Genomic DNA, 23,832 nt, shown 5'->3' with positions numbered 1-23,832 from the left:
ATAAAGGAAGTAAAACTAGATGTGAAAAAACTGCAGAGATACAGAAACGTCCCAAAAGAAGTGTGAAATAAGTAAAACTATATTAAAACAAGAGGCTCTGGATGCAAAATAACCATTTGATCTATAAATCATGGGTAAAACTACCCAGCAAAAGAGATTTCTCCCCAAATTCTCTCTCTTTACCCGAGTCCACCCTGCTTTACTGGCTCAGAATATTCTGTGTTCAGGTGTGATTCTGTACTCTCTGCTTTATGTAAGTGCCTTGGTATTTTCCAGGAGAAATAAAAATGGCACAAGAGTACATGAACCCGGAAGGTACAGACATGTTTAAACTGTTTTTTTAAACCCGTAAATGGCAGCAGGGCCTCGGCGAGGGAGGGGCCACCGTGCACACCTGACGCACTGGCTCCTCCCCCTCTCACCTCTTTAGCACACATACGCAGTTATCGGCTTTCTGTTTGGCTGCCGTGGGTTAGAAAAACGCGAAGCTCAGCATCAGAGTAAGATATTAACAGTATGGTTGAAAGCTGAAACCCGCCAACTTAACAGACGGAGTTTACAGGTAAGTCTTCAAAGATGGTAACTGGTTGTCAGAACAGGTGCAGGCTGGTTTTGTACCACGTATGAAGCTTTGTATTAAGTCAAAGAGTCAGCCGAACTCGGCCGAATTAGCCGTTGGCTCAATTTAAATTAATTACGTATGTGTTTAAGTAGACAGGGTCTTTGTAAAGACAGGAGTACCATTTTTCTCGTGGTTTCATTATAGAGTTCTGGCGCCGTGCCTAGAACTCACCTGTGTCTACTTGATTTCGGGCTTTATTGGGGCTTTCAGGGTGCACAGCTCGTTATTTATTGTTTGCAGATGCGATAAGAAGCACGATGTGCCGAGAGAACTCAAAGATTCCAGAATCCATGCTTTAAGGCTTTAAGGTGGACTTGAGAAATCAGTTTATTTACCTAACAAACAAATATTTCTCAAAAAAAATGTTAAAATGACCCGTGTAGTCAACCGAACTTGACCGAATTGATCACTGTTTTTGTCCTAATTAAATACAGCTGTGTTCAATTGGACTGATGTTATATAAAGGCACGTGGGCGATTATCCCACAGTTTCACTATGGAGTTCTCTGACGTCGCTTACGCCTCACCTGTGTTAGCTGTGATTTGGGACTTCATTGGTGCTGCCAGTATGTACAGCTGGCTCTCTTTTCATTTACGGATGTGAGAAGAGTCTGTGTGAGGACTCAAACACTGCTCGGGATAAGCTTTAATGGTTTAAGTTTGACTTGTGAAATTAATTCTTTCACTTTAGCGCACTGCGATTTCGCCAATAAAAGATTACATCCAGGGATGGGTTTAGCCGAACGTGGCCGACTTTATCATTGGCCTGGTTTCAACTAAATAACTGAACGAGCTGGACAAAATAAACGCGTTTAAGACATTTTTCTTAATTTTAGTATTAAGTTCTAACGCTACATCTGCACCTCACAAGTGTTACGTTTGATGGCAGTTTCACTGACGCCTACAGATAAATGTGTCACATTTCTTAACATAAGGTAGAAGCTTTAATGGGAAATTATGAAACCGTGTTTCTTCATAGTGTATTAGAGGATAAACGCCTACATTGCCAATCAGTGATAAGTGTTTTCCATCCGTGTGTCGGCACGTTTCAGGTACTCCATCTACAGGAGGACCCTTATCATTGGCCTACAGTAAACTGTACTGTTGGATTATAATTCATTCCGACTTTTAGTAGTTGTAAAGGAAGTTGGAGTTACTTTTCCTAATAAATCATCAATAAAATGTCATTTTCACAAGTTTAATCATTACAAGTGAGATATTGCAATGTGTGACCATGATAAATGATCAATCACATCTGAAGCTGCAGTAAATGTGGCCAAAAACCTTAAAAATGAAGTCTTAAACTGTGTGAAATGAATAATTTTGCCACTCGGTGGAGCATTTGTTGGCGGTAAATTTGATTATGAGGAAATGGGGTCGCTTGTTCGCTAATAAAATAGGATGATTTGCCCTTTATTAATAAGGAACGATACAATATCAGATATATTAAACTAATGAACTTCAGGGGTTTGAGACTTTGATCTGTTAGATATTTTAAAGACCCCAGAAAATTGTTGCCAAATGAATTAATGATGAAAATTAGCCAGATTTAAACTGTGTGTTATTTTAGTAGTAATCAGTCTGCAGTTGATACAATTAAACTGCTCTGCTGTATTGTGAGAAGGCCATTTCTTAACAGTGAAGTCAATCAGGTGTGACTCGGTGAGGTTTTGTTTCTTTTGCAGTCTGAAATGAATACTTCTATATTTTAATGTGCAAACTCGGGTTTGTGGTACTTTATTTGTAGTGATGGGGATTTTTCGCATGCATACACCATTTTTCAAGCAGATGAATAGTGTTGGCAGCCCTTGACTTGAAGTTGCAGATTTCATTCAGCTGCTTTGTGGTCCACCGGTGCTTTTCTTCTTTACACGCGTGTACACCTGTTCACACATGGCTCTTTCAAACTGGGGAGATTTTGCACCACTAACCGCTGCACACTGGGTGTCTGTATTTGAACAGGGCAGTGTTATTGATCTGCTGCTGCTGTTGAGAATAAAGGCGATGCTCGGATACCCCGGCTCTGATGTAAGGATGTTGTGGGGTGTGGTTTTTTTTTTTTTTTTTTTTTTTTTAAACCTGTAGACTGGCAGCAGAGCTCGTCACCTGCTACGCGATCTGCATGGCAATAACAAGGAGACAATAAACCCAGTCAGTATGCTCTGGGTTCATTGTGTCTGCACAGAGCAGAGATTCAGGGCTTTTCTGAGAGAGGACAATGTCTAATTGTTTGAATATGAATCATAAAAAGAAATGCGTGTCAAAAGTGATGAGTCAAGTTTTCATATTGGAAACAAAAACTTGTTTCGAAGGCCTTGAATTGGCACCTCGGCATCATTTTATCGGACGAGAAATCTGATAAACGACGGAGTGTGATAAAATTCTGATCAAATCTCAGGTGTAAAACAGAGTGACAGCAGCGAGGTGGTGGAGCAGGTTTACTGCCGATGGTACACTTGATGGTGGTTTGATTGAAATCTCCTGAAGCAAAACTCTGAAATACAGTGAGCCTCGCAGTGAGAGCAGTGGAGACTTGTAGGCTGCTTCAAGCCAGAGATGGCGTATATGAGAGAGCTGTGCAGGTGGAAGTAAGTTTGAGCGGAGAAAAAGTTTAGTGAAATCTTATTTTGGGATAAAATTGTAAGGTACTCCAGTGCTTCCTTTGTTGCATCCAGAGGATGTAGTGGACCCTCCTTCATGCAAGGAAAGGAGGTGATGCCATCCAATAATCCACATGTTCGCTTTCTTGCAGTGATGAGTGACACAGATCATGCAAATGTTAATTTACACTTTTGTAGTTTTGTTTAGTTTCTCTTCGCTTTCATGCCATGACCCCCTGATATGGTTTCAACCTTTAACAACAACCTTTGTTAAACTAGATGAACTGTGAACACCGTGCATTAGTTTTAACCTGAATTTAAGTGTTCTATGAATTAATTTAACTTCAGGCATGGAAAACTTTAATGAAGGCGGGAGCTGCTCTCGATCATCATCTGTTCATTTCTATTTATTTGAAATTACAGCTCTGGCAGTGACGTGGTATTTTTCACCAGTGGCTCAGAAAAGTCAGTGGGTAAAGTATCGAAGATCCACCTCCTGGATTTTAGTTTGACGTCAGCAACATCTTCGGCCACATGCAAGCGCAGACAGATTCTTTTTTTTTTTTCTTCTTTTTTTTTTTTTTTTTCCCTCAAGTCCTCATGAGGTATCCTTCTCACCTTTCCTTGATCTCACGATTTTTTTCATTATGATCAAGGAAAAGTGTTTTGGAGACGCGTCACGGGTGTATTTTCTGGTCGGGTGTTTTTTTTTTTTTTTTTTGGACCTGTTAGCAAACTGATGCAGAATCATTAAAATGAAATGTTGCCTAATCTGAATGAATGTGCTCCGGCAGATTATCATGTAAGGGGAAAAGATCGGTTCACTGAAATAAAAATAAACTAGATTAGACGGAGCAACAGAAAGTAGATGGTGCATCTCATGATTCAACATAAACTTTGGAAGAAGTGTGGAGGAAATGTTTTTAGTGTTTCAGAATAAACAAATGTCTGAGACATCTTAAACAGACATGAATATCTTCTATCGCGCGGCTAACGCCTCTCCACCAGCTAAATATGGAACTTAAAAAACACCGAAACCCGCGTTGGCGATGAACTGAAAATGAATACAATGATAGTAAAACTGTATTAACCCTGCACCAGCTCCATATTTCCAGCTTTTATGAACCTGTAAATCTGTTTTATATAAGCTTGACTTGTATTTTTTGTTCTAGATTTTGCTTTCAAATGATTAAAAATAATTTTTAAGAGATTTGTATTTGTCAAAATCCTAAAGTATTTGAGCAGGTACTTCAATTATTAGCGGCAATCAGCACAAGTTTGAGAAGAGATCTTAATTTTAGAGAATGTGTAATGCCATCGATTCTCTTCTGCTTATCCTTTTCATGGTTGCGGGGGGGCTGGAGCCTATCCCAGCTGTCTTAGGCAGGGTACACCATGGACAGGTCGCCAGTCTGTTGCAGGGCTAAAACGCACACAGAGAACCATTTGCACTCACATTCACATCTATGGGCAATTTAGAGTTACCAATTAACTTATCCCCAGTAACTGCATGTCTTTGGACTGTGTGAGGAAGCTGGAGAGAACCCAGGCAGACACGAGGAGAACATGCGAACTCCACACAGAAAGACCCCGGCCTGAAAATGCAAATGATTTAATAAAAAAAAGCTAAAACTTTGTGCTTTCTTTTATTTGATACAAAACAAATCAGTGCTCTCTGTTATAGTGTGGGTGTTTACGGAAATGTTGAGCGACCTATAAGGAAATGTTTTCACATTCAGACGGCGCGCAGCAGCAGTAGGTGTTTGTGGAAAATCAGGTTCACATTTATCTCTGGCTGTCTGCCACGCAGGTTTATTTTCAGAAAGACAAACATGACTCACCCGTGCTGTTGTTCTAGTAGTATTGTATGCTAATGCGTGTAATTAATATCATGTTATGAAAGGTATTTTGTTTATCGCCAATTTGCACAAACATGGTGAGAAAGAGCTTCCGGAGATCAGCAGCAGATCTGAAAAACAAACCTCTGTGCAGTTGTTTGTCAACATATGGAAAAAACAAAACCTCCTTTCTAAAATTACTGTCATGAATTAAAGAGAAGAGAGAAGCTTAAGTATTCCCTGAGATTATAAATGATAAAGTGTGAGGTTGGTTTTTGCTTTTATTTAGTGATATCTCAGTGCAGTCATACACACTTCAGTACTTGTTATTAGGAAGTGAAGCAGTATTATTTTCTGCACTTATGATCTTCATGTTATTTGAAGATTTTGATTCAAAACAAAGAAATTATATTTAACTGAAGTGTGGCGATAAGTTTTGGCCCTGCTGCTCGTCTGTGACGTGTTCACTGAGATGTGGTGACTGGCGGTGCTCAGAACACTTCAGTCCTTCCTGTTGTGGTTTAAAGCCCACAGCCTACCTGAGCACTGATCCTGTAACCAAGAGAACTGCCGCTCACTGAACGTTTTCTCCCTTTCAGATCATTTTCTGTAAATTATAAAGGCTATGTGGAAAAATCTCTGATCAACAGTTCCTGAAATACTCCGACATTCAAACTCACTTCCCTTAAATCGCGTCTCTCCTTCCTCTTCCCCCGTTCTGATGCTCAGTTTGAACTTCGGCAGGTCGTCCGCTGTTGTCTGTGTTAGTGAGAAGATGAACAGGTGTTCCTAATAAAGTAGCTAGTACCTCTGAATGGCAGTGGCATAATATCTACCTTTATTTTGAAAATCTTATGAAAGTAGTTTTGGTGAAATGAATGAAAATGAGGCAGATACAAAAGATTGTTACCCTACAGGCTTACACTTTTAGAATATGCCAACATAAGTAACACAAGCCACAGAAAATGAGCTTGAAATTGTAATCTAGTCAATATGTTTTGACTAAACCATCAATATAGAACATAATCCTGAAATAATGGCTTATGAAAAACGCTGGATATACACAAAATAATGTAAAGTTTGTCCAAAAACATCCATGATGGTTTAATCCTAAACTGGCTGTAGGTGTGAATGCCGTATGACAGCTGGGATAGGCTCCAGCCCAACCGTGACCCTGATTTGGGTAGTCGAAAATAAATGGATGGAAAATCTGGAATCAGCAGGCAGTGTTTACTGTTTCTATTAATATCTCTCCAATAATGCAGCACAGAAATGTCGTTCTCTCAGTCATCATGCTTACACTCACATTTTTGACGTACAGCTGGCTGATTAAGTTTTATTAATTATACTTTTAGTACTTGGAACACTCCCTCTGTCTGAGTAAAGGTCAGCAGTATTTTGCATGTGGATTTTACCAGCGAGCTCATTGCAACAAGGACGACATCGGCTATAATAATAAACCTGAGCTCTCGAGCAGCCTGTGACTGGGGGCTGACCTTCACCTTTGCCCTCAGGTAACATGATGGAGGTGGCAGGTTCCTGGACAGAAGTGTTTGAGCGCTCAGAGACGAAGGAGGAATCGGCCGAGACGCTGTTGGGCAGCTCTACTCTCACTCTGGCTCCTCTGGTATCTGACTCGCCATCCATCCGCCGCTCCCAGCCCATCCTGATTACCTCAAACAGGTACGACCAGCACACACATTACTCATGGTGACTGCTCAATACACACGCACACACAACATGGACATGAATCATTAAACTCATGAAGGAGGAGGTGGATGTTGACTCAAGTCAGTGACTCAAGAGTCATCTGATGTTTAAAGAAGTGAGTTTCTGTTCCTCCCAGTCTTAAAGACGCAATAAATACTGCGAGCTGTCAGTGGGTAGATGTCACACAGGTGCTGTTTGACTTCTTTTCTTTGCTGGATTTCTTTATCTCGGCTTGATGGATGAGCTAAGACAAAGAGAGCGACGTTTTCATGATGCAGAGATGTCATCACCTCTGTGCTAGCACAGTAAAATGAATAGATGTTCCACATTAGGCAAGACCAGGAAGAGGAGACTGGTTCCTTCTTCCAGCATTGGGTGAAAAAATATAGGCTCTGCTGCAGTCTCTCCCCCCCCCCCCCCACATGATTATGAATCATTTAGCTTTATTACTGTCTGACTGATATCAGCCCAACAGCTAAAACAGTATTAGGTAACAGCATCTGTCTGCCTCTTTCACTTTCCCCCCTCCGGGTCTAGAATTCATTCAGTTTGTTAGAGCTGTAAATTATCTGACCTGTCTCCTCCTCTCTTCACTGTGCATGTTTTACAAAGGAAGAGGAAAATGTTATACAGCTGGAAATCTCACAGCAAATGCAGCACTATGTGAGAGGCGAGCACTTGGAAAAGTGACGCATAAATATTTACGTGACTTTAAAACTAAAGGAAAAAATCCAGCTGTGTCAGCAAAGACTTAATAGGGTGACGGGGATTATTCCCATAAAACCTGGGAAGAAATCCAGACTACATTCATGGTTTAATATTCGATTGAATTGATGTGTTGCTTATATTTTTACAGCAAACAAGTTTTAGCTGAGCTGTGACTAGACCTGGCAAGTTTTATAGAAATTCAGGTGCAAGGCCGAGGCGCCCTGTTTTAGGTTTATCATGGTTTTGAACAGTTTTCATCTTCTTAGTCTGCACATCTGGGTTAGAGGAATCTTCCAGGAACTATGACGCCATTTTTCCTGATTGGTCATGAGATGGGGATTTCATACTTGCTCATCTTTTATTTGGAACGTAACCTGTTCTGGAGCAGGTTAGGGCCGCAGCGTAAGTTACCATGGCTTAAACCTCACTAAGTCTCACTACTGTTTAGTAGTGCAAACCACCTGTAATCTCAGACTAAAGGGAGACCCACCTAGGATCTCGAGTCGCTTGTCACCAGACACTGATGACTGGTTGCTAATGGATGTTGTCTTGGTAACAGTCTTACTAATTTAGCATGTCATGCCACTCGATTTTCACTTGTAGCCGAGGACATTTCAACCCTAAAGTCAAGTTCGTCTGACACGTGTGATAGCTGCAGGCAGCTAAGCGTATTATGCCGCGTCCCTGCAGAATAGGTGAGTCAGGACACTGTTTACCTGACCTATCAATGTCTGATCAACGTGCAATATGAGTTCAGGCCTGCAGGGGGCGAACTGTCATGTTGTTGGGTTTACGTGCACGCTGCAGTTAGTTACGTGAACTTTGACCGTCTCAAACACGTGAGACTCGACTTGTTGTTGGGATTCGTTTATGTCCCAATTCTCAGCCCCAGTAGAAATGAATATAATCGGCTTCATTGTGTCTGCATCATGCTTGTTACAGTAGATTCTTTTTTTGTTTATCATCAAGATAAATATAGAATATTACTAGGCTTATCATTTGACTGCACAATGAGCTTATTTGTCAGTTTTTCTGAGTTTGCCTCATTTTGATGTCGTTGTGTTCTTTCTTTCTGAATGTTTCAGGGCGAAGGGCGTGGAGTCGTTCTCTTCCTCCGTCCCGTCCATACCAAACCCGTTCCCTGAGCTTTCCAAATCTCCGGTGCTGATCAGTTCATTTCCACCACAGTCGAGTGACAAACATGTAAGTGTCCTTCGTAATCAGCTAATTCAGAGATCCAAGGTACCCCTTTAAATGTTTCCAGTAGTAAATATTCTCTTTATAGCTCTAAAGTCTCCTTTTATTTTGAATATTTTGTTAAAGTGACCGCTGCATTTTTAATCCTTTCATTCCCCATTTTCAGTTTCCCTGAATTCAAACCTCATTTTAGACTTTCAGTCATGCTTTTTTTTTTTTTTTTTAAAGTGTTGCAATTCTGCAGGCAAATTATCATTAATCCACCTTTCAAAACTGTCCCCAGTGGATCCTCCTGTTTTCTTCTATAATAATAATAATAATAATGGATTGGATTTCATATAGCGCTTTTCAAAGCACCCAAAGTGCTTTACAATGCCATTATTCATTCATTCACTCTCACATTCACACACTGGTGGAGGCAAGCTACTGTTGTAGCCACAGCTGCCCTGGGGCAGACTGACAGAGGCGAGGCTGCCATATCGCGCCATCGGCCCCTCTGGCCAACACCAGTAGGCGGTAGGGTTAAGTGTCTTGCCCAAGGACACAACGACCAGGACAGAGAGCCCAGGGATCGAACCGGCGACCTTCCGGTTGCAGATACGCTTCCCAACCCCCTGAGCAACGGTCGCCCCAACTTCTACTTTAGGTTGTAATTTCAGTTTCACTTCAGACTTGCCAGAGTCGGGCTAGAGGAGTTAGAAAGTACAGTATGAAGCAACACTTTGTTGGGTTAGGTCTTTTATCTTCATGGGATTTATTGTACTGGTAGGAAGTGTTTGTTTGGACTAATCAGAGCTTCTACTGTGTGAATTCCATCACACCTGCTTGGCTCTGCAGGGTCTGACAGGTGCTATCAGAACACGGAGCCTTTACCTGTGTCTTAACCTGTCTGATTGTGACTGACAGCAGAGCTGTGTTGCCATGCCTGCATGGACTTATTTTGAATCACAAACACTGCCAGAGTAAACATGTCTGCAGTTACATCAGCATGTCAGCTGTGGACTGAATTTATTTCATTTTTTCTAAATATTCCACCAGAAAACATCGATGCTCTTACCTTTTGTCACCCTCGATTTGAGTGACGTCTGTGTGAACTGAAATGCACTCGGCGTGACTTTGAACTTTTTGTTCCCCTGAGGACGTCTTCAGGTCTTTCCAGGGTTCAACAAAATCAATTTCCCGATAGTCAGTGGACTTCTTTCTCATTACATGAACCGTTTGAGGTTAATGAAACTGAGAGTGTGACTCTGCGTGTGGAGAACACAGCAGGAAGGCGATGCTGGATGCCGTGAACATTCCACGCGCATACATGCGTGTGGGCGGTGAAGAGGACTCTGTCAGACACTGTTACCAAAAGTATTCACTCATCCATCCAAATCATTGAACTCGGGTGCTCCAATCACTTCCATGACCACAGGTGTATAAAATGAAACACCAGGCATGCAGACTGCTTCTACGAACTGACTGTCGCTCTCAGGAGCTCAGTGAATCCCAGCAGGACATCGTGGTTATATCAACATGGAAGTGATTGGGAAGTGGCAGACCACGTAAAATCACAGAGTGGGGTCAGCTGAGGCCCATAGTGGGCAGAGGTCGTCAACTTACTGTAGAGTCAGTTGCTACAGTTCTGCAAACTTCATGTGGGCTTCAGATCAGCTCAAGAACAACGCACAGAGAGCTTCATGGTCGAGCAGCTGCAACCAAGACTTGCATCACCAAGATTAATGCAAAGAGTTGGATCCAGTGGCGTAAAGCACGCCGCCGCTGGACTCGAGCAGTGGTGTAAAGTTTGGCGGAAGGGGGGATTTCAGTGTGAGGTGGTTTTTGCGGGAACAGTTTGGGGACAACCCCTTCCTGTTCCAACGTGACTGCACACCAGTGCACAAAGCAGGTCCGTAAAGACGTGGAAGAACGGAGACTGCGAGCCAGGCCTTAAAGTCCAAATGTCCTCACAAATGTGCTTCTGGAAAAGTGGTCAGAAATTCCCATAAATACTCCTAAACCTTGTGGAAACCCGTCCCAGAAGAGCTGCTGTAGCTGCAAAGGTTGGGCTGACGACATATTCCACCCTATGGGCTTTATGATGAAGCTGCAGCCTGCCTTCTCTTACACATGGCCAGCAGCACAGAGGCGCCATGGCTGGGATGGTGAACCCAGGTGGAGTGAAAAAAGTTTATTTTTCAGGTTCGAAAGCAGCTGCGCTTCATTAGCGTTATCACAATCAAATCCTTCAGTCAAAACCCCAGTGAAAGTCTTTTATCACACCACCTGCTCAACAAGCTTAAAGGTGAAGAAAACAATCTTTTCAGCTCCTCCCATCCATCACCAGCAGCTCCACACACAGAGCGATAAAATGCTGAAACTAAAGCTGATCTTTGCTGCCATCTTTAAATCTGTGAAATCACAGAATGGTGAGTTCATCCAGATCAAGAAGCTGAGCAAAAGAGTGTTTGAGTGTGTTTCCAGCTTTGAGGCCACAATTTGTGCACAGGAGTTTAGTCATGCAGACACAAAGGGCCAAAAGCAATTCTATAAATAATAAATCCTTTTCCCAGTTGGCTGTGGAAGAACTTGACTGTCCTGAACTCTGTTCCTTCCAACACACCTGCTCGGAGCCGGGACTTATCCGTGCTGGACCTCTGTAAATTTCTCTCTCCCTGCAGCTGGTTAAACATGTGGTGAAAAAGCTGATGCTGGCAGGAAAAGCAGAGGATGTTTACACAAGCTTTTAATTTAATTTACTATTTTAAGTTTCCAGCAATTTTGAAAATAAAATAATCAACTCAAATGCACAGATAACATTGAGCCATCAAACATCTAATTTAAAAAGTAGTTTTAATTTTGGTAAAAATGATGCATTCTGACGTTTTTTTTTTTTTTTTTTTTGATCCCATCAGTAGCAGGAAAAACTAAACCAGCGCAGGATACAAAGTCGTTAAGTGGAGCATTAACCTGAAAAGAAACAAACGAGGAACGAGATCAAAATGAATCTGAAAACACAAAAGCTCGTGAGCAGAGTCGTGAGTCAGCTTCGTGTGGGCTGCAGAAGATTTTCAGCTTTCCAAATGGGCTGTGGCGATCTGGAGGTTATGAATGACTACCATAGAGGATAGTCTTCACTCTTTGCTTTTCATTAGCGCACACGTGTGTGAGCGTAAAAGGTGTTTGTAGTAAACCAGTGAAACCAGTTCCTTTTGGATTAAAAGATAAAATCATGAGCTTTGTGTCTTAAATACGGAAACGTATGTATTTATCTTTTTCAAATGACCCGAGTGAATAGTCAGTGGACTGACTGGATACTGACCTGCGGGGATTTCAGCTAAAAGAATTTTCCTCCCCATAATCCCGCTTGGTCGATGGTACCTATTATATATCATGGCTGACGCAGCCACTGGCCCAACCAGTCTGGACTTAATTGATTGACAGGCGCAGGTTTCAGGGGTTTCTGGTCGGGCAGGTTCGTTGTCTTTTGCTTGAAAGCGTGCTGCGAGATCCAGACAACGTGTCAGACAGCAGCGCGCTCAGTCTCATCCTGACCGGTGGATAACCTGCAGTCGGTTCACCTCGGGAGCGCACCAGCGCGACTGCTTCATCGGTCTGTTTACCTCAGCGCGTGCAGATGAAGATGGGAGAGGATTGGGTCTGAAGCCTGCGGTGTAGACGCTCAAAGTTAAGACGCAAACAAGATGAAGAATAAAACAAGTCTCGCCCATGTCAGACTAAAATGAGGAAGAATTAAAAGGGCCTTCCATTTAAGTGTCAAGGCTTATTAAATACATTGTGGCTGTCTGACGTTGCACAACAGTTGGCAGGATCTTGGCTGCTTGTCTCGAATGCACTGATGTTGAAACAGTGCCAAAACCAGCTGTAAGACTCATGTAGCGCACTCGTTAGTGTCTGGGATAATGCTGTTTTTACCTCGTACTACATTTGTCCCACAGGTATAGCCAGTGGTGCCAGCAGTGAGCTTAATGTCACACTGTGCACATGGTGTCTAACCTCAGATAAGAGCAGAGCATCTACAGACTCTCTCCAGGATCCTAAATGCTGCTTTTAAAAAGCTGTTTTCATTGGCTCATTTCTAATCCAACACTGGGTTGTTTTTTTTTTTTTTTTTTTTTTTCAGCTGGTTATTATAGTTTATTTATCGCCTGATGTGGTTGTGATAATTGCCACCAGGTGGTACGGCAAGTGTGTAATTGGAGATAATATGAACCTCAAAGCTGAGTCTCACGCTGAATGCTTAAAGCCGAGCATTCTTCTGCTCCTCCGTGAACTCGGTGACCTATCGCGGTTAAGTTCAGGTGGCTTAACGTGAATGTAGAGGATCGGAGCGAAGACTGATCCCACTACAAGACGCATCCGAGGATGGATGCTGAGGAACCTGAGCTGATGGGCTTTAGCCACATGTGCAGAGAAAACGATAGCGGCGTAGCACAACCATTAACACAGGGATGGGTCAGGGTCTCACGCCTACGGAGGCTCTTCTGCGAATCATACAGTTCAGCTGTGAGCACAGAGTTTAAGTGTGTCAGTAAAGCAGCATTTCTCTGCTCCATCTGAGCTGTCAGGTTATCTCAAATATTCATGATTGTCTGTAAGCAGTGCACTTTCTCATAGTTTTTAATTTTCACTTAGGTTGCAGCTTTTTTTAAAGTAGCTGTCTCTGAAACTTTAACTATAAAATTAAGTCTCTTGGGGGATTTATTGGCTGTCAGTAGCTCACAATGAGAGCGTGCCCAGGCCTGCCAGCAGCATCTCTCTTGACTCTCCTAGGTAATGCCTACTGCTGCCATCCTAAAATGTAATTTATTTCTTTTAAGTTAAGAAGCTAATTAAAATCTAAATGCAGAAAACAAAAAATTGCGTCTCTGCAATTCTGTTATGCAAGGTTGGGAAATTCTAAAAACAAAAACAAATTGACTTCATCTTTTGTTTTGACAAAGATTAATATTAGCACCAACTGACTTCATTATGTGTGAAGTATTGGATAAAACATGAGGCGTTTTTGGTGATTTTATTGACGTGATGTATGTGAATACTTGTTCAGGCGATTAAGGTGTATGGAGAGGACAGCCACAGCAGGTCGGTGTGGGTTTCTCCAGCAGCCACAGCCAGGGAGGTGTGCCACATGTTGGTGCAGACGGCTCACTGCAGCGACCAGGAAAACTGGGCCCTCCTCGAAGTCCATCCCACCCTCGGTCTGGGTAAGACGACGCGGTGAACGAACCTTTTAACCGCGGTACGTTGAAATTTCTCACACCTCATCCTGTCTCCACAGAGAGGTGTCTGGAGGACCACGAGGTTGTGTTGGAGGTTCAGGCGACCTGGTCTCTGAAGGGTGACACGAGGTTTATGTTCTGCAAGAACTACGCCAAGTACGAGTTCTTCAGGAAGCCAATGGTATGCAGCCAGCAGTGTGTTTAAAACCAAGTGACAATGCAAATCTAAAGAGCGGACTCTAAAATGAATAACGCTTTTTCCCTTCTTGCATAACAGCAGACTCGGCAGAGGCATTTTCAGTCTTTATTAAACAAGTCGGTGCAGTGGATGTTAATAAGGCCTGACGTCATGGTGGCTTGATTGACAGGTTGCGTGCTGGTGCAGACACACTGACTTAATGCCTCAGATATTTCATTACATCCACTCTGCGCTGTCACCTGTGCTGTTAAACAGAAACGACACTTGAAACACACTGAAACCAGTCCCGTCCCACGGCTCTCTGATGTGTGCCCACACTGCCTCCAGAAGGCTCAGGAGTGAATAAGATCGTACATTTAGGCCTTAAACTTGCACAGTTGCATAAAGCAAACAGAAATTTTGAGGTACAGTTAAAGATTGTGTTAGTGAAAGTAAGAAAATGTGGCCTAGATGTTGCATTCTCTGAAGTCTAAAAGTAACGTCATTTTAAATGTTGCTAAATTATGTCACATTAGTTTGCATGGTGTGGCTAACGCTAGCATCCATGCACTGAAGCTGAATGTGGTTAAATATGAGTGCCGGTTTCCTTTGATAAACCTACAGCTGCACATCTCTTAAAGCCAAAGCACTGCCGGACCACACTGTCCTCTCACAGAGGGAGGAGCTGTCAGGGATGCAGACTCAGAAACATGTCCTCTCCTCTTCAGTACATGTCAAAATAATTGGTGTAACTGCTCCTATTTTACATATACATGGCTTGAAATTCGTATTTCACAGTACAGTTGGCTGGAGTTCCTCCTTAAATGCTTAGCATGTAGTTGTGAGTGTAAGGTCTTGCGTTTTCCTCTTCTTGCTTTAGATTATAATATCTGCAATTTCTGCTTTTGTCTTTGTTTTGGTGGTTTTCTTTTTGCAGCTCTGTCACATCTGCACCTCATCATGGTAGAGTTACAGATCCAGAGGTGCATTTTAAGTTCAAACCCTGGATTTACTCGGGGACATTTCTTTGAACGGTTCTTAGATTTTAATAATGTGACCTTTTTAAAATCATTTATGTTAACGTTATTAGCTTTTCTCTTTGCCCTCTTAGCCTCGTGTTATTTTCAGTGCGTTTTTCATCAGTTGACGTAGATTGATGTGTTTTGCTGCTGTAGTTGTCTATGTTGGTGTCTTTCTGAGCAGAGAGCGCACACCGGGTGTTGACCAGGTCAGATGTTGGTCCACCTCTGCAGCACATCTGGACCTGTGCAGTGTTGAGCTGAACATTTAGTGGGGATTTTCCCACGTTATAAATGCTGGATTTACTCAATGCTGCACTGAAATTAGTAGGTAACACAGTCCAGTGATTCCAGCAGACACTTTGCCTTTCTGGGATTGTGTAAAACATTTCTGCACGTTAGCACCTGCCAGACAATGGGTGTAATTTTCTTTCCTTTGGTGCTGGAATTACCCATCCAGCCACATTTGTGGCTACAGCACTGAAAAACAAAAGCTGCAAAGTAAATGTTCTTTATTTAGTGTTTGCTCGGTCACATTACAACATAAATGCTTCAGTTTGCAGACTGTTGGATGGTTTCAACAGTCAGATATATATATATTTTTTTTTTTTTTTTTTCAAATCTGATGATGAAATTTCTTTGGTGGGTTTTAATTTTGTTTATGCGTAATTATCTCTTTTATGGCAGTTATGCGAGTCCTGTGAGGGGAGTTATTGCTTTATATGAGCGTGATTTTAATACCAATAATAAGAGTTTAATGTTTCCTCGTTGGTTTTCCATCACACCTTCACGCTCCGGGCACAGTGGGTATTAACCATCTGCGTTAGTGTTAAATTTAAGTTGATGAACGTGCAGAAACCTGCATGTTTTAAGCTAACAAAACCGCAGCAGCCGTCTCCCTCTGGGCACTTTCGAAAGTGCCAGTTTGGCACCAGTTTGATTTCTTTGTGCACACGACTGGAAACTTACCTCAGGCTTTTTCTGATCACTTATTTTATTGCACTTTTTTTTTTTTTTTTTTTTTTTTTCACGTCTTGAACAAAGGATCATGATTGGTGGAAGGTGTGGTGTATATTTATCTTTGTAGTTTGTCGTGGTCCTTGCTCACTGATTGGTTGGATGATGAAGTCACAGGAGGAGAAGAAGCTTCTTTGTCATGTAAATGAGTGTCTGATCGTCTCAGGGGTTTAATGACAGTCCTCTGCTTCTTCTCACAGCTTTTCTTCCCAGAGTCCATGATCTCCGACAGCGCTGATGTCAACAAGGGTATGACATCATCAGAGCTCATTAAGGTAAACTGTCCTGAAATCAGAAGCTCATTCACAGTGGCAGCAAGCAACGCTGAAAGCACTGCTAGATCTGTCAGCTCAGGGCTTAATGATGTTTAATGTTGCTGCTCGGAGTGGTTTACACTGCAAAACCAAAACATCTTAAGATTATAATCGACAATGTAAAATGAAAAGTGTATTTACAAAGGTTCAATCAGAATGATAGGGTCCAGCATTAATGTATGATATTACTAAAAAGCAAAAAGCCAGCATTTGTTTTAATTAGGTTTAAAAAACAACAAAAAAAAAAACTCTTACTGATGCATGAAAAACCAAAAAAATTGTCACATTGAAATTCACATTTGAAGACTTTTTTTTTTTTTTTGTTTTAAATTTTTTTTTTTTTTTTTTCTCGTTAATTCTGAAGGAGCAAAAAATCGGACTCTCTGAAAATCTGTATAAAGTTTAAACATTTGGGGGCTCTGCATCTCTGCACTGATCTGGCGTTTTCCAGTTACGATGAAATATCAGTACTGTGGTGCTGGAAGACAGTCAAAGGCAAATTCTGATTTGATACCTGTGCTGGATTAATAAGTCGTAATCCTCACTGTGAGGAAGACACTACAAATGTGTTTTATCTACCTCAACTTTGCTCTTCAAACTATTTAAAACAAAATATGAGAAATGCTTTCAAAAATGCACATTTACTAATAAATTTACTCGTGCATACACCATCTGAGTGCTTGGAGTCTCTGAGTGCAGAAGTGCTTTTAAGTATGGAAGTATATGATTTGAGGTTCCTGCAGTAATGCTGTAGTAATGAGCTGTGTTTACTCATCAGAACCTGCTGAAGTCGGGGACCTGTCCGGAGATCCAGGGTTTCCTTCATGTTAAAGAACCAAGTCGAAAGGCCTGGAAGAAGGTTTATTTCTTCCTGCGCCGCTCGGGACTCTACAGCTCCACCAAGGGCTCGTCCAAGGTCAGTAGATCCAGCACAGTCACACAGACTTTAGTCGCAGTAACTATGTTGCCTCTAGTTTGAGGAGTAAATCGAGGTTCTGTGTGTTTTCGTGCAGGAGCCTCGTCACCTGCAGTACGTGGCTGATCTGGACGATCTGAACGTCTACACTGTGGTGAACAGCCGTAAACTGTACGGAGCGCCGACAGACTTCACCTTCTGCATCAAGGTGAGCTTTTTTCCCCCAAGGCAGGGTAAACGCATGCAGGGTTTTTCCACTATAAGCAACTGTGCAAAAACACTGCAAGTGTTTTTCCACTACATGATCTGTTAATGAAGGTCTGCTGATGCTTCACAATAAAGGCATCCCTCCTAGCTCAATAAACAGAAGCATAAAGCTGAAATCTGACAAACCACAGACAGAACTCCAGAGATGCTGACTGGATGTAAGATGTCCCGAGTGATCAACCTGGTCAGTGGAAAAATCCCACAGAGTGGTTTGACCTCCTGGGTTTTTCTGTACGATGATCTCGTGTTTGTTCAGTCACCTCTTCCATTTAGCGTTCCTCTTGCCTGTGTAGTCTTTGTGGCTCACTGAGTCAATAAAGATCACTTTCACTTGTCACACGAAGAAGGAAACGGGTGTATTAATGATGGCTCAGAACCCATGACGGTGAACCTGCACGCACAAAATCAGAACTCCTTTACCGAGATGTGGCATCATTCCTGTTTTCCTTACTGCAGGGAGTGAAAACGATCCAGATCAGCCGCTGAATTGAAAACACACATGGGGAAAACTTGGCCTGGAGGCTGGACTGAGATGGTCAGCAGGCCAGTTCCTGATATCCTGAAAGGAAAATTAAATAACACCCAAAAATCGATACAAGCTGCAGCATGGTGTGCAAGTGGAGCAGCTACATTGTCTAAATTTATTAATGATACTAAATATAGTTTGACACTGAGACGTGGTGCAAATATTGGCTTTCTTGTCACTAAGCTTTTTTTATTACTTGGATGTACGCGGACGCCGCCATCTTGGACTACAGTTTGCAAAAATGGAGCACTGGCTCTCCTCCGGCTGCAGGTTCTGATTAGAGGAGTCCTCCATCTCACAGTGGACGGCCGTGCAATGAGTCTCACGGCAGCTCAAATCATCAGTCAGCCAATAGCAGCTACTTTTGGCTGCTGGTGGCACTGCATGTTTTGATTTGTTGGATCTGCACTGAATCGAATGGCGATCTTTTTGATTGCCACGCAGATGTGTTAAACTTTCAAAATAAAAGATTGGGGAACTGAGTTGTGTCAGTAACTTGCTGCCCACTCTGTGTGTGACTGTAGCCAAGTCTCTCACATTCAGACATTTATTTCTGTTTTTATTTTAAATTTTGGCAGTTTCCTCCATATTTGTGCGCCTTCAATAAATCTGTCTTTCACTTGTGTTTGCACAGCCGTCCAAAAATCCCATCCGTGTTCAGGACCTGAAGATCCTGTGTGCTGAGAACGAGCAGACACGAACTTGTTGGACGTCCGCCTTCAGATTGTTCAAGGTATTGTCCATATTTATGCAAGAAACACCTTGTTTATCATTTTATTATCCATGTGTACTTATAACCGTCTCGTGTGCTGTCAGTACGGGAAGCAGCTCCAGCGTAACTATGAGATGTCCAAAGCAGCTCCACAAAAAGTGGAAGGATCCAGATTTGCAGATGGCAAAGTGAGCTCCTCACACACGATGCAGCAGAGTTTGAGCCTCTTTGGATCGTCCTCATGTTCATACTCTTCTTTTATCTGTGTGGGCAGTCAAAGTCGGAGGATAGCCTGGTGGCCATGGACTTCTCTGGGAAGGCTGGCGGGAGGGTCATCCAGAACCCGATGGAGGCCCAGAGCGCAGAGCGGGAGGAGGGGCTTGCATGGAGGGTAAGGATGGAGGGAGGTGCTGATGCAGGACCAGACCCCCATTAATTAAACTGCATACAGAAACTATTAATGGAGCACCTTTCAGCACGTTAGTACAGTTCAAAGTGCTTCACAGAACAAAATCAAACAAACCTCATTTCTATTGTTGGTTGTGTACAGTTTGGTCCTGGTTGGTTAGTGTCCAGTGATTGTACTCATGGGTTTGCAGCTGACAGAGGCTACCTGAGAGCAGCGAGGCTGATCCAGCACAGCTCAGGTCTGTGACACCGACAGCGAGTTGGCTGAGACTACAGAGCTGATGGGAAGAGTCATAAAATCCCTGTTAGCTTTATACGCAATGCTACGACCCCGTGTAAAGTGCAGCTTTAACAGCTTTTAATAACATCGCTGAAGCAAAAAGTTTAAAAGGACACTTGTACCATTTTATATATAGAAACAAAATTATTTTAGTGCTCTCAGATCAAAGTACCTGTAACCAGCAGTAAAATATTCCAGTGATGGTTGTCAATATTTCCACTGCTGCACAGCAAACGGTGACTGCTGATTAATTCGGCAAACTTTATTTTTCTAATTGTAAACTTCCCCTCACAAACACAAGGTTTGAGCAGCAGCTGGGAGGAATGACCATATTTGGGATGTGCTTAGAGCGACCTGAGCTGTTGAATCACAGCTCAGGTTTCACTCAGTATGTCCAGATAATCCCTGTGTGAAACTTGGGTCTTTAATCTGAGCATCCATCAAACTTGTTGTAAAGGCTTTAAAAGGAAACCGGTGAGCATGCTTGCATAATGTGGTTTCAGCTCGACCTCATGGCAAACGATGAATGGTCACAAAAATAACATCAATAACTGTCTTGTTGTTTTGTTTACATTCAGCCCAGCATGCTTGAAATGATGGTTAATGTCTGCAGCACAAACTGCATGTTGTGGAGACTCTTAACCGCTCATCCGTCGCTGTGGCAACCAAGGGAAAAAATGTCAGACCGTTATATTCAAACTTGAATTGTAAAATGTTTTTATTGCCTTCCTGAGAAGTTTTACTAGTTGAATCTAACAGAGTAGATTTTATTGTCTAATCCTAACAGATGACAATAACACCATTAAAATAACTAATGGGCTGATAAATAAACATGAGTGGTGAAATGATCCATGGCAGCGTCAAACCTCCGGCATCAAATGTGGACTTTTTCACCATATATTTTTTTATTTATTTAAGTGAAAAATATTCACTTTGTGTATATGGATGCAAATCGGTACATGTGAGATGGGAGCAATGGAAAATTAATGGAAAAATCTAATTATTAGATTACAATTGTGACCATTTCACAAACAGCTGTGAGATTATAGAACTAAAATGTCATTTAATAAAGTCACTATACATGCAGGGTAAAGCCACTGTTGTTGTTGTTGTTGTTTTTGTTTCTTTTACTTTATTTTTCTGTAAATTGGTTGCTGACAGAGGAATTTAGACACCACAAGATGTCTTATTTTTTTTCCCCATTCCACAGTGAGTGGGTGCTGCTCGCCGTAAACAGCAGTCAGAGCGAGGTGTGCCTGCGGCACGAGAGCAAATCCTTCTCTGCACCGTCCATAGATTTTTCACTAGGCGCTCTTTGGAGGGAAAAAGTCACTAAATCAGCAACTGAAGCCTGACAGCCACTGCTGTCAGAGAGAGATGTCAGGCATCCAAGCAGAGACGGTGCAGGCTGTATTTCCACATTTAAAAAAACATGCATATTTATACAAATCTCTGAAAGGGAATGAATTCTTTTCACAACAAATATCAGTACAGACGTAGACCTTCAATTCATTTTCTCTTCAAAAGAAATTTGCATCCAGTGTTTGATCGGCGTTCTCAGGAATTTGCTCTTAGCTTAACGTGATAAACTTGGACTGCAGCTAACTCACCACCCAGCCTGAGATTACCGGCTGGTTTTTGGAGACGAGGTGACTGTAAATGCCTGATGTTTTAACTGGTTTCTCTTGTTTTTCCTTGTCTGCCACAGAGGCGAGAGGCCCTGAGGTGCAGTCTGCCTAACCTGAACTCTGCTGTGAGACCTTCCTGTAAGTTCACATGAGTGGAGATGTGGGTCGTAGTCCAGGGGTTCTTTTTTTTTTTTTTTTTTTTTTTTTTTTAAAGAAACAAATGCAACAAGATTTATTGGTTTGTTTTTGGTTTTTTTAGCCATCCACAAGACCCAGCCGTGGTTTCATGGTGGCGTTTCCAGAAAAGAAGCACAGAGACTGATAGAGAAGCAGGGGCTGGTGGACGGGTGAGTGGTCAAGGCATCACATCTGTACGAGTGTGCCTGTGCAGTGATCAGTTTGTATTCAAGTAGTTGCACATGGAGAGTATTTAGCATGTGAATGTAAAACTGCGAGGTTGTGCTACTGCTATTAATGTTAGCCAAACACACAGACGGGGACAGATTATCGGTCTCATCCAGCCTGGGACTGGGTTAGGTCACCTAGAAGGAACTGGAAAGGCCCACTACTCTGCTTAGCCTGCTGCCACCACAACCCAACCGCAGAGGGAACATGGTGATGCTCTTATTTCTCCCTTCTGTTATTCTCAGAGGGAACCACTCACACTTTCTGCTGCTGGCAGACATCTGCTCATCACTGGGCTGAAAGGGTTCCTGGGTCAAGCGCTACAGTCTTTATTTACAATTCCCAAGTAGTCCACAAAGCCTCATTGGTGCTCGATGACTCACTGGAAGCCTTACATGCAGCTAGCATGTTTTGTTACAGCTCAGCTCCCATGAATGTTTCACCATATTTGCTGAAAGTGGTAGTTCTAGTTACATTGAACATGAACCAAGTTCACTTCTCGCAGTTGCAATCTTTGACCTGTAGAGGCCGCCTCTCATGGTGCTTTTGTGCAGTGCACTCAAATACTGAATACAGCATCCAGCCTGTCAGGTTTAATAGAGGAAGAAAGTTTCAGTGATGTACTGAAGATCATATAATTGGGTTTACTGGGCAAGTTGACATAAAACACGTCCTCTGTGTAGCTCTACCAGTGACCCCACAGGCTGCAGGATTGTCTGTGGTGCATTTCTTTCTGGAGTTTTAACTCGAGCTGCTTTTTGCAGGATGTTCCTGATTCGTGACAGCCAGCAGCACGCTCAGTGCTTCGTCCTGTCGCTGTGCTACCAGCTGAAGACCAAACACTACCTGGTGATCCCAGTGAGTTCCCTTCATTCAGTCTCTGCTTAAAAAGAGAAGCCTTCTGTGTGTATGACGCGCCCTAATTTTGATCATCTTCGTGTCTGCAGTTTGAGAACGGCGGCAGGAAGTACTACACCATGGACGACGGCGACACGCTCTTCATTGACCTCCTGCAGTTGGTCGAGTTTCATCAAATCAACAAGGGCATCCTGCCAGTGTGCCTCAAACACCCCTGCGTCTGCGTCGCGCTATAAACCCGCGGCTCCTTCACCTCACCTCTGCCCAGCTGCACCACCCAAACTCCCCACTCAGGTTGTCAAAGAAAATCTCTCACTGCAGTGTGATGAATTTATCAGGCTGTGAAACGAGGACTCGAGGGAAGACGGGCGAAAAGCATACTCTCTGCTCCTCCTCCCTTTAGTTTTAAACACATTATTCTCCACATCGTGCAGCTCCAGACTGTAGCTGCTTTTTAATTTTAATTAACGAGCAGCGGCCCCACCGGAGACGGCTTAATTAGCCGCGTTGGACAGACTTTTTAGCGCTTTGGGGACCATGTTGATGACGTGCACTTTGATTCGGATCCATGCTGCGGCTGCCATGAGCCAGTCAGACTTTCACTGTGATGAGCAGCATCAGCAAGAAGAGGTGGTGTGTGATTCTCACCTGCACAGTAGAAGTGTGGCCACCAGAGGGCGCTCTGACTCAAAGCTCAGAGGAGGAATTCATGGATTTCTCAGCTCAGCGTAGGAAGAGGGCATGTGTGGATTACCGAGAGAACACTTAACCATAAAATGCACCTGGTCGCAATCATGTAGCATGTAAATTCTCACTCTCCTGACTGCTGTTTTTTTTGTACTTGTATTTGTGCCTCGTATTTTAAACAGAACCAGCTTTAATTCGTGTAACAGTAAAAGCTATTTCACTGCTGTATTTGCACAATGATGGTGAAGGGGAATCTGTCTTGTTTTGGTTTTACGAGAGTAAAAAGCTAACTGCCGAAGAGAAGCGGTCAAAGTTATACATCAACTCAATCGTAACCCTTTATTTTATAGGTCGATGATTTCTGACAGTTTTCTCCGTGTAATGAAAAAAGTGTAGTTTTACACCAAAAAGCAGAGCTGGTGCTGAGGTGGAGAGAAAATGCAATAATTACAAAATCTTTTTCCACTACTCAGAATTTATTTGGAAAATATGCACCAGCTTTTTAAAAAAAATCAAAAAAGGGGGGAGAAGGGTAACATTTGGTGATTGACTACACTTCATTTTTGTATTTTATCATGAAGATTTGTTGCTGAAATGTTTGCATGTATACACACATGGGCATTATACATTCAAAGACAAATTTAGTTTCCACTCATTTTATTATGTTTGTGACTTTTATTAACATGGAATGTTTTCAGATGTTTTATATGTTGAATAAACT

The 23,832-nt window shown here is 42.5% G+C and overlaps 1 protein-coding gene across 1 annotated transcript; it reads left to right on the top strand.

Annotated features, from left to right (window-relative positions):
- Positions 1-414: 414 nt before the first annotated feature.
- Positions 415-23,615, top strand: grb7 (growth factor receptor bound protein 7). The gene is made up of 15 exons (XM_031750460.2): positions 415-562; positions 6,574-6,742; positions 8,563-8,680; positions 13,725-13,881; positions 13,956-14,077; positions 16,311-16,385; positions 17,203-17,340; positions 17,438-17,548; positions 18,768-18,866; positions 18,950-19,033; positions 19,120-19,236; positions 21,242-21,299; positions 21,421-21,508; positions 22,331-22,424; positions 22,514-23,615. The coding sequence occupies exons 2-15, from the start codon at positions 6,579-6,581 to the stop codon at positions 22,658-22,660; spliced, it is 1,572 nt and encodes a 523-aa protein (XP_031606320.1). The 5' UTR covers positions 415-562; positions 6,574-6,578; the 3' UTR covers positions 22,661-23,615.
- Positions 23,616-23,832: the final 217 nt, after the last annotated feature.

The sequence above is a fragment of the Oreochromis aureus genome, linkage group 8 (genome assembly GCF_013358895.1).
Source record: "Oreochromis aureus strain Israel breed Guangdong linkage group 8, ZZ_aureus, whole genome shotgun sequence".
Classification (NCBI taxonomy): Eukaryota; Metazoa; Chordata; class Actinopteri; order Cichliformes; family Cichlidae; genus Oreochromis; species Oreochromis aureus.
The sequence above is the reverse complement of the archived record's forward strand: the minus strand, read 5'-3'. Positions and strand labels throughout refer to the sequence as shown.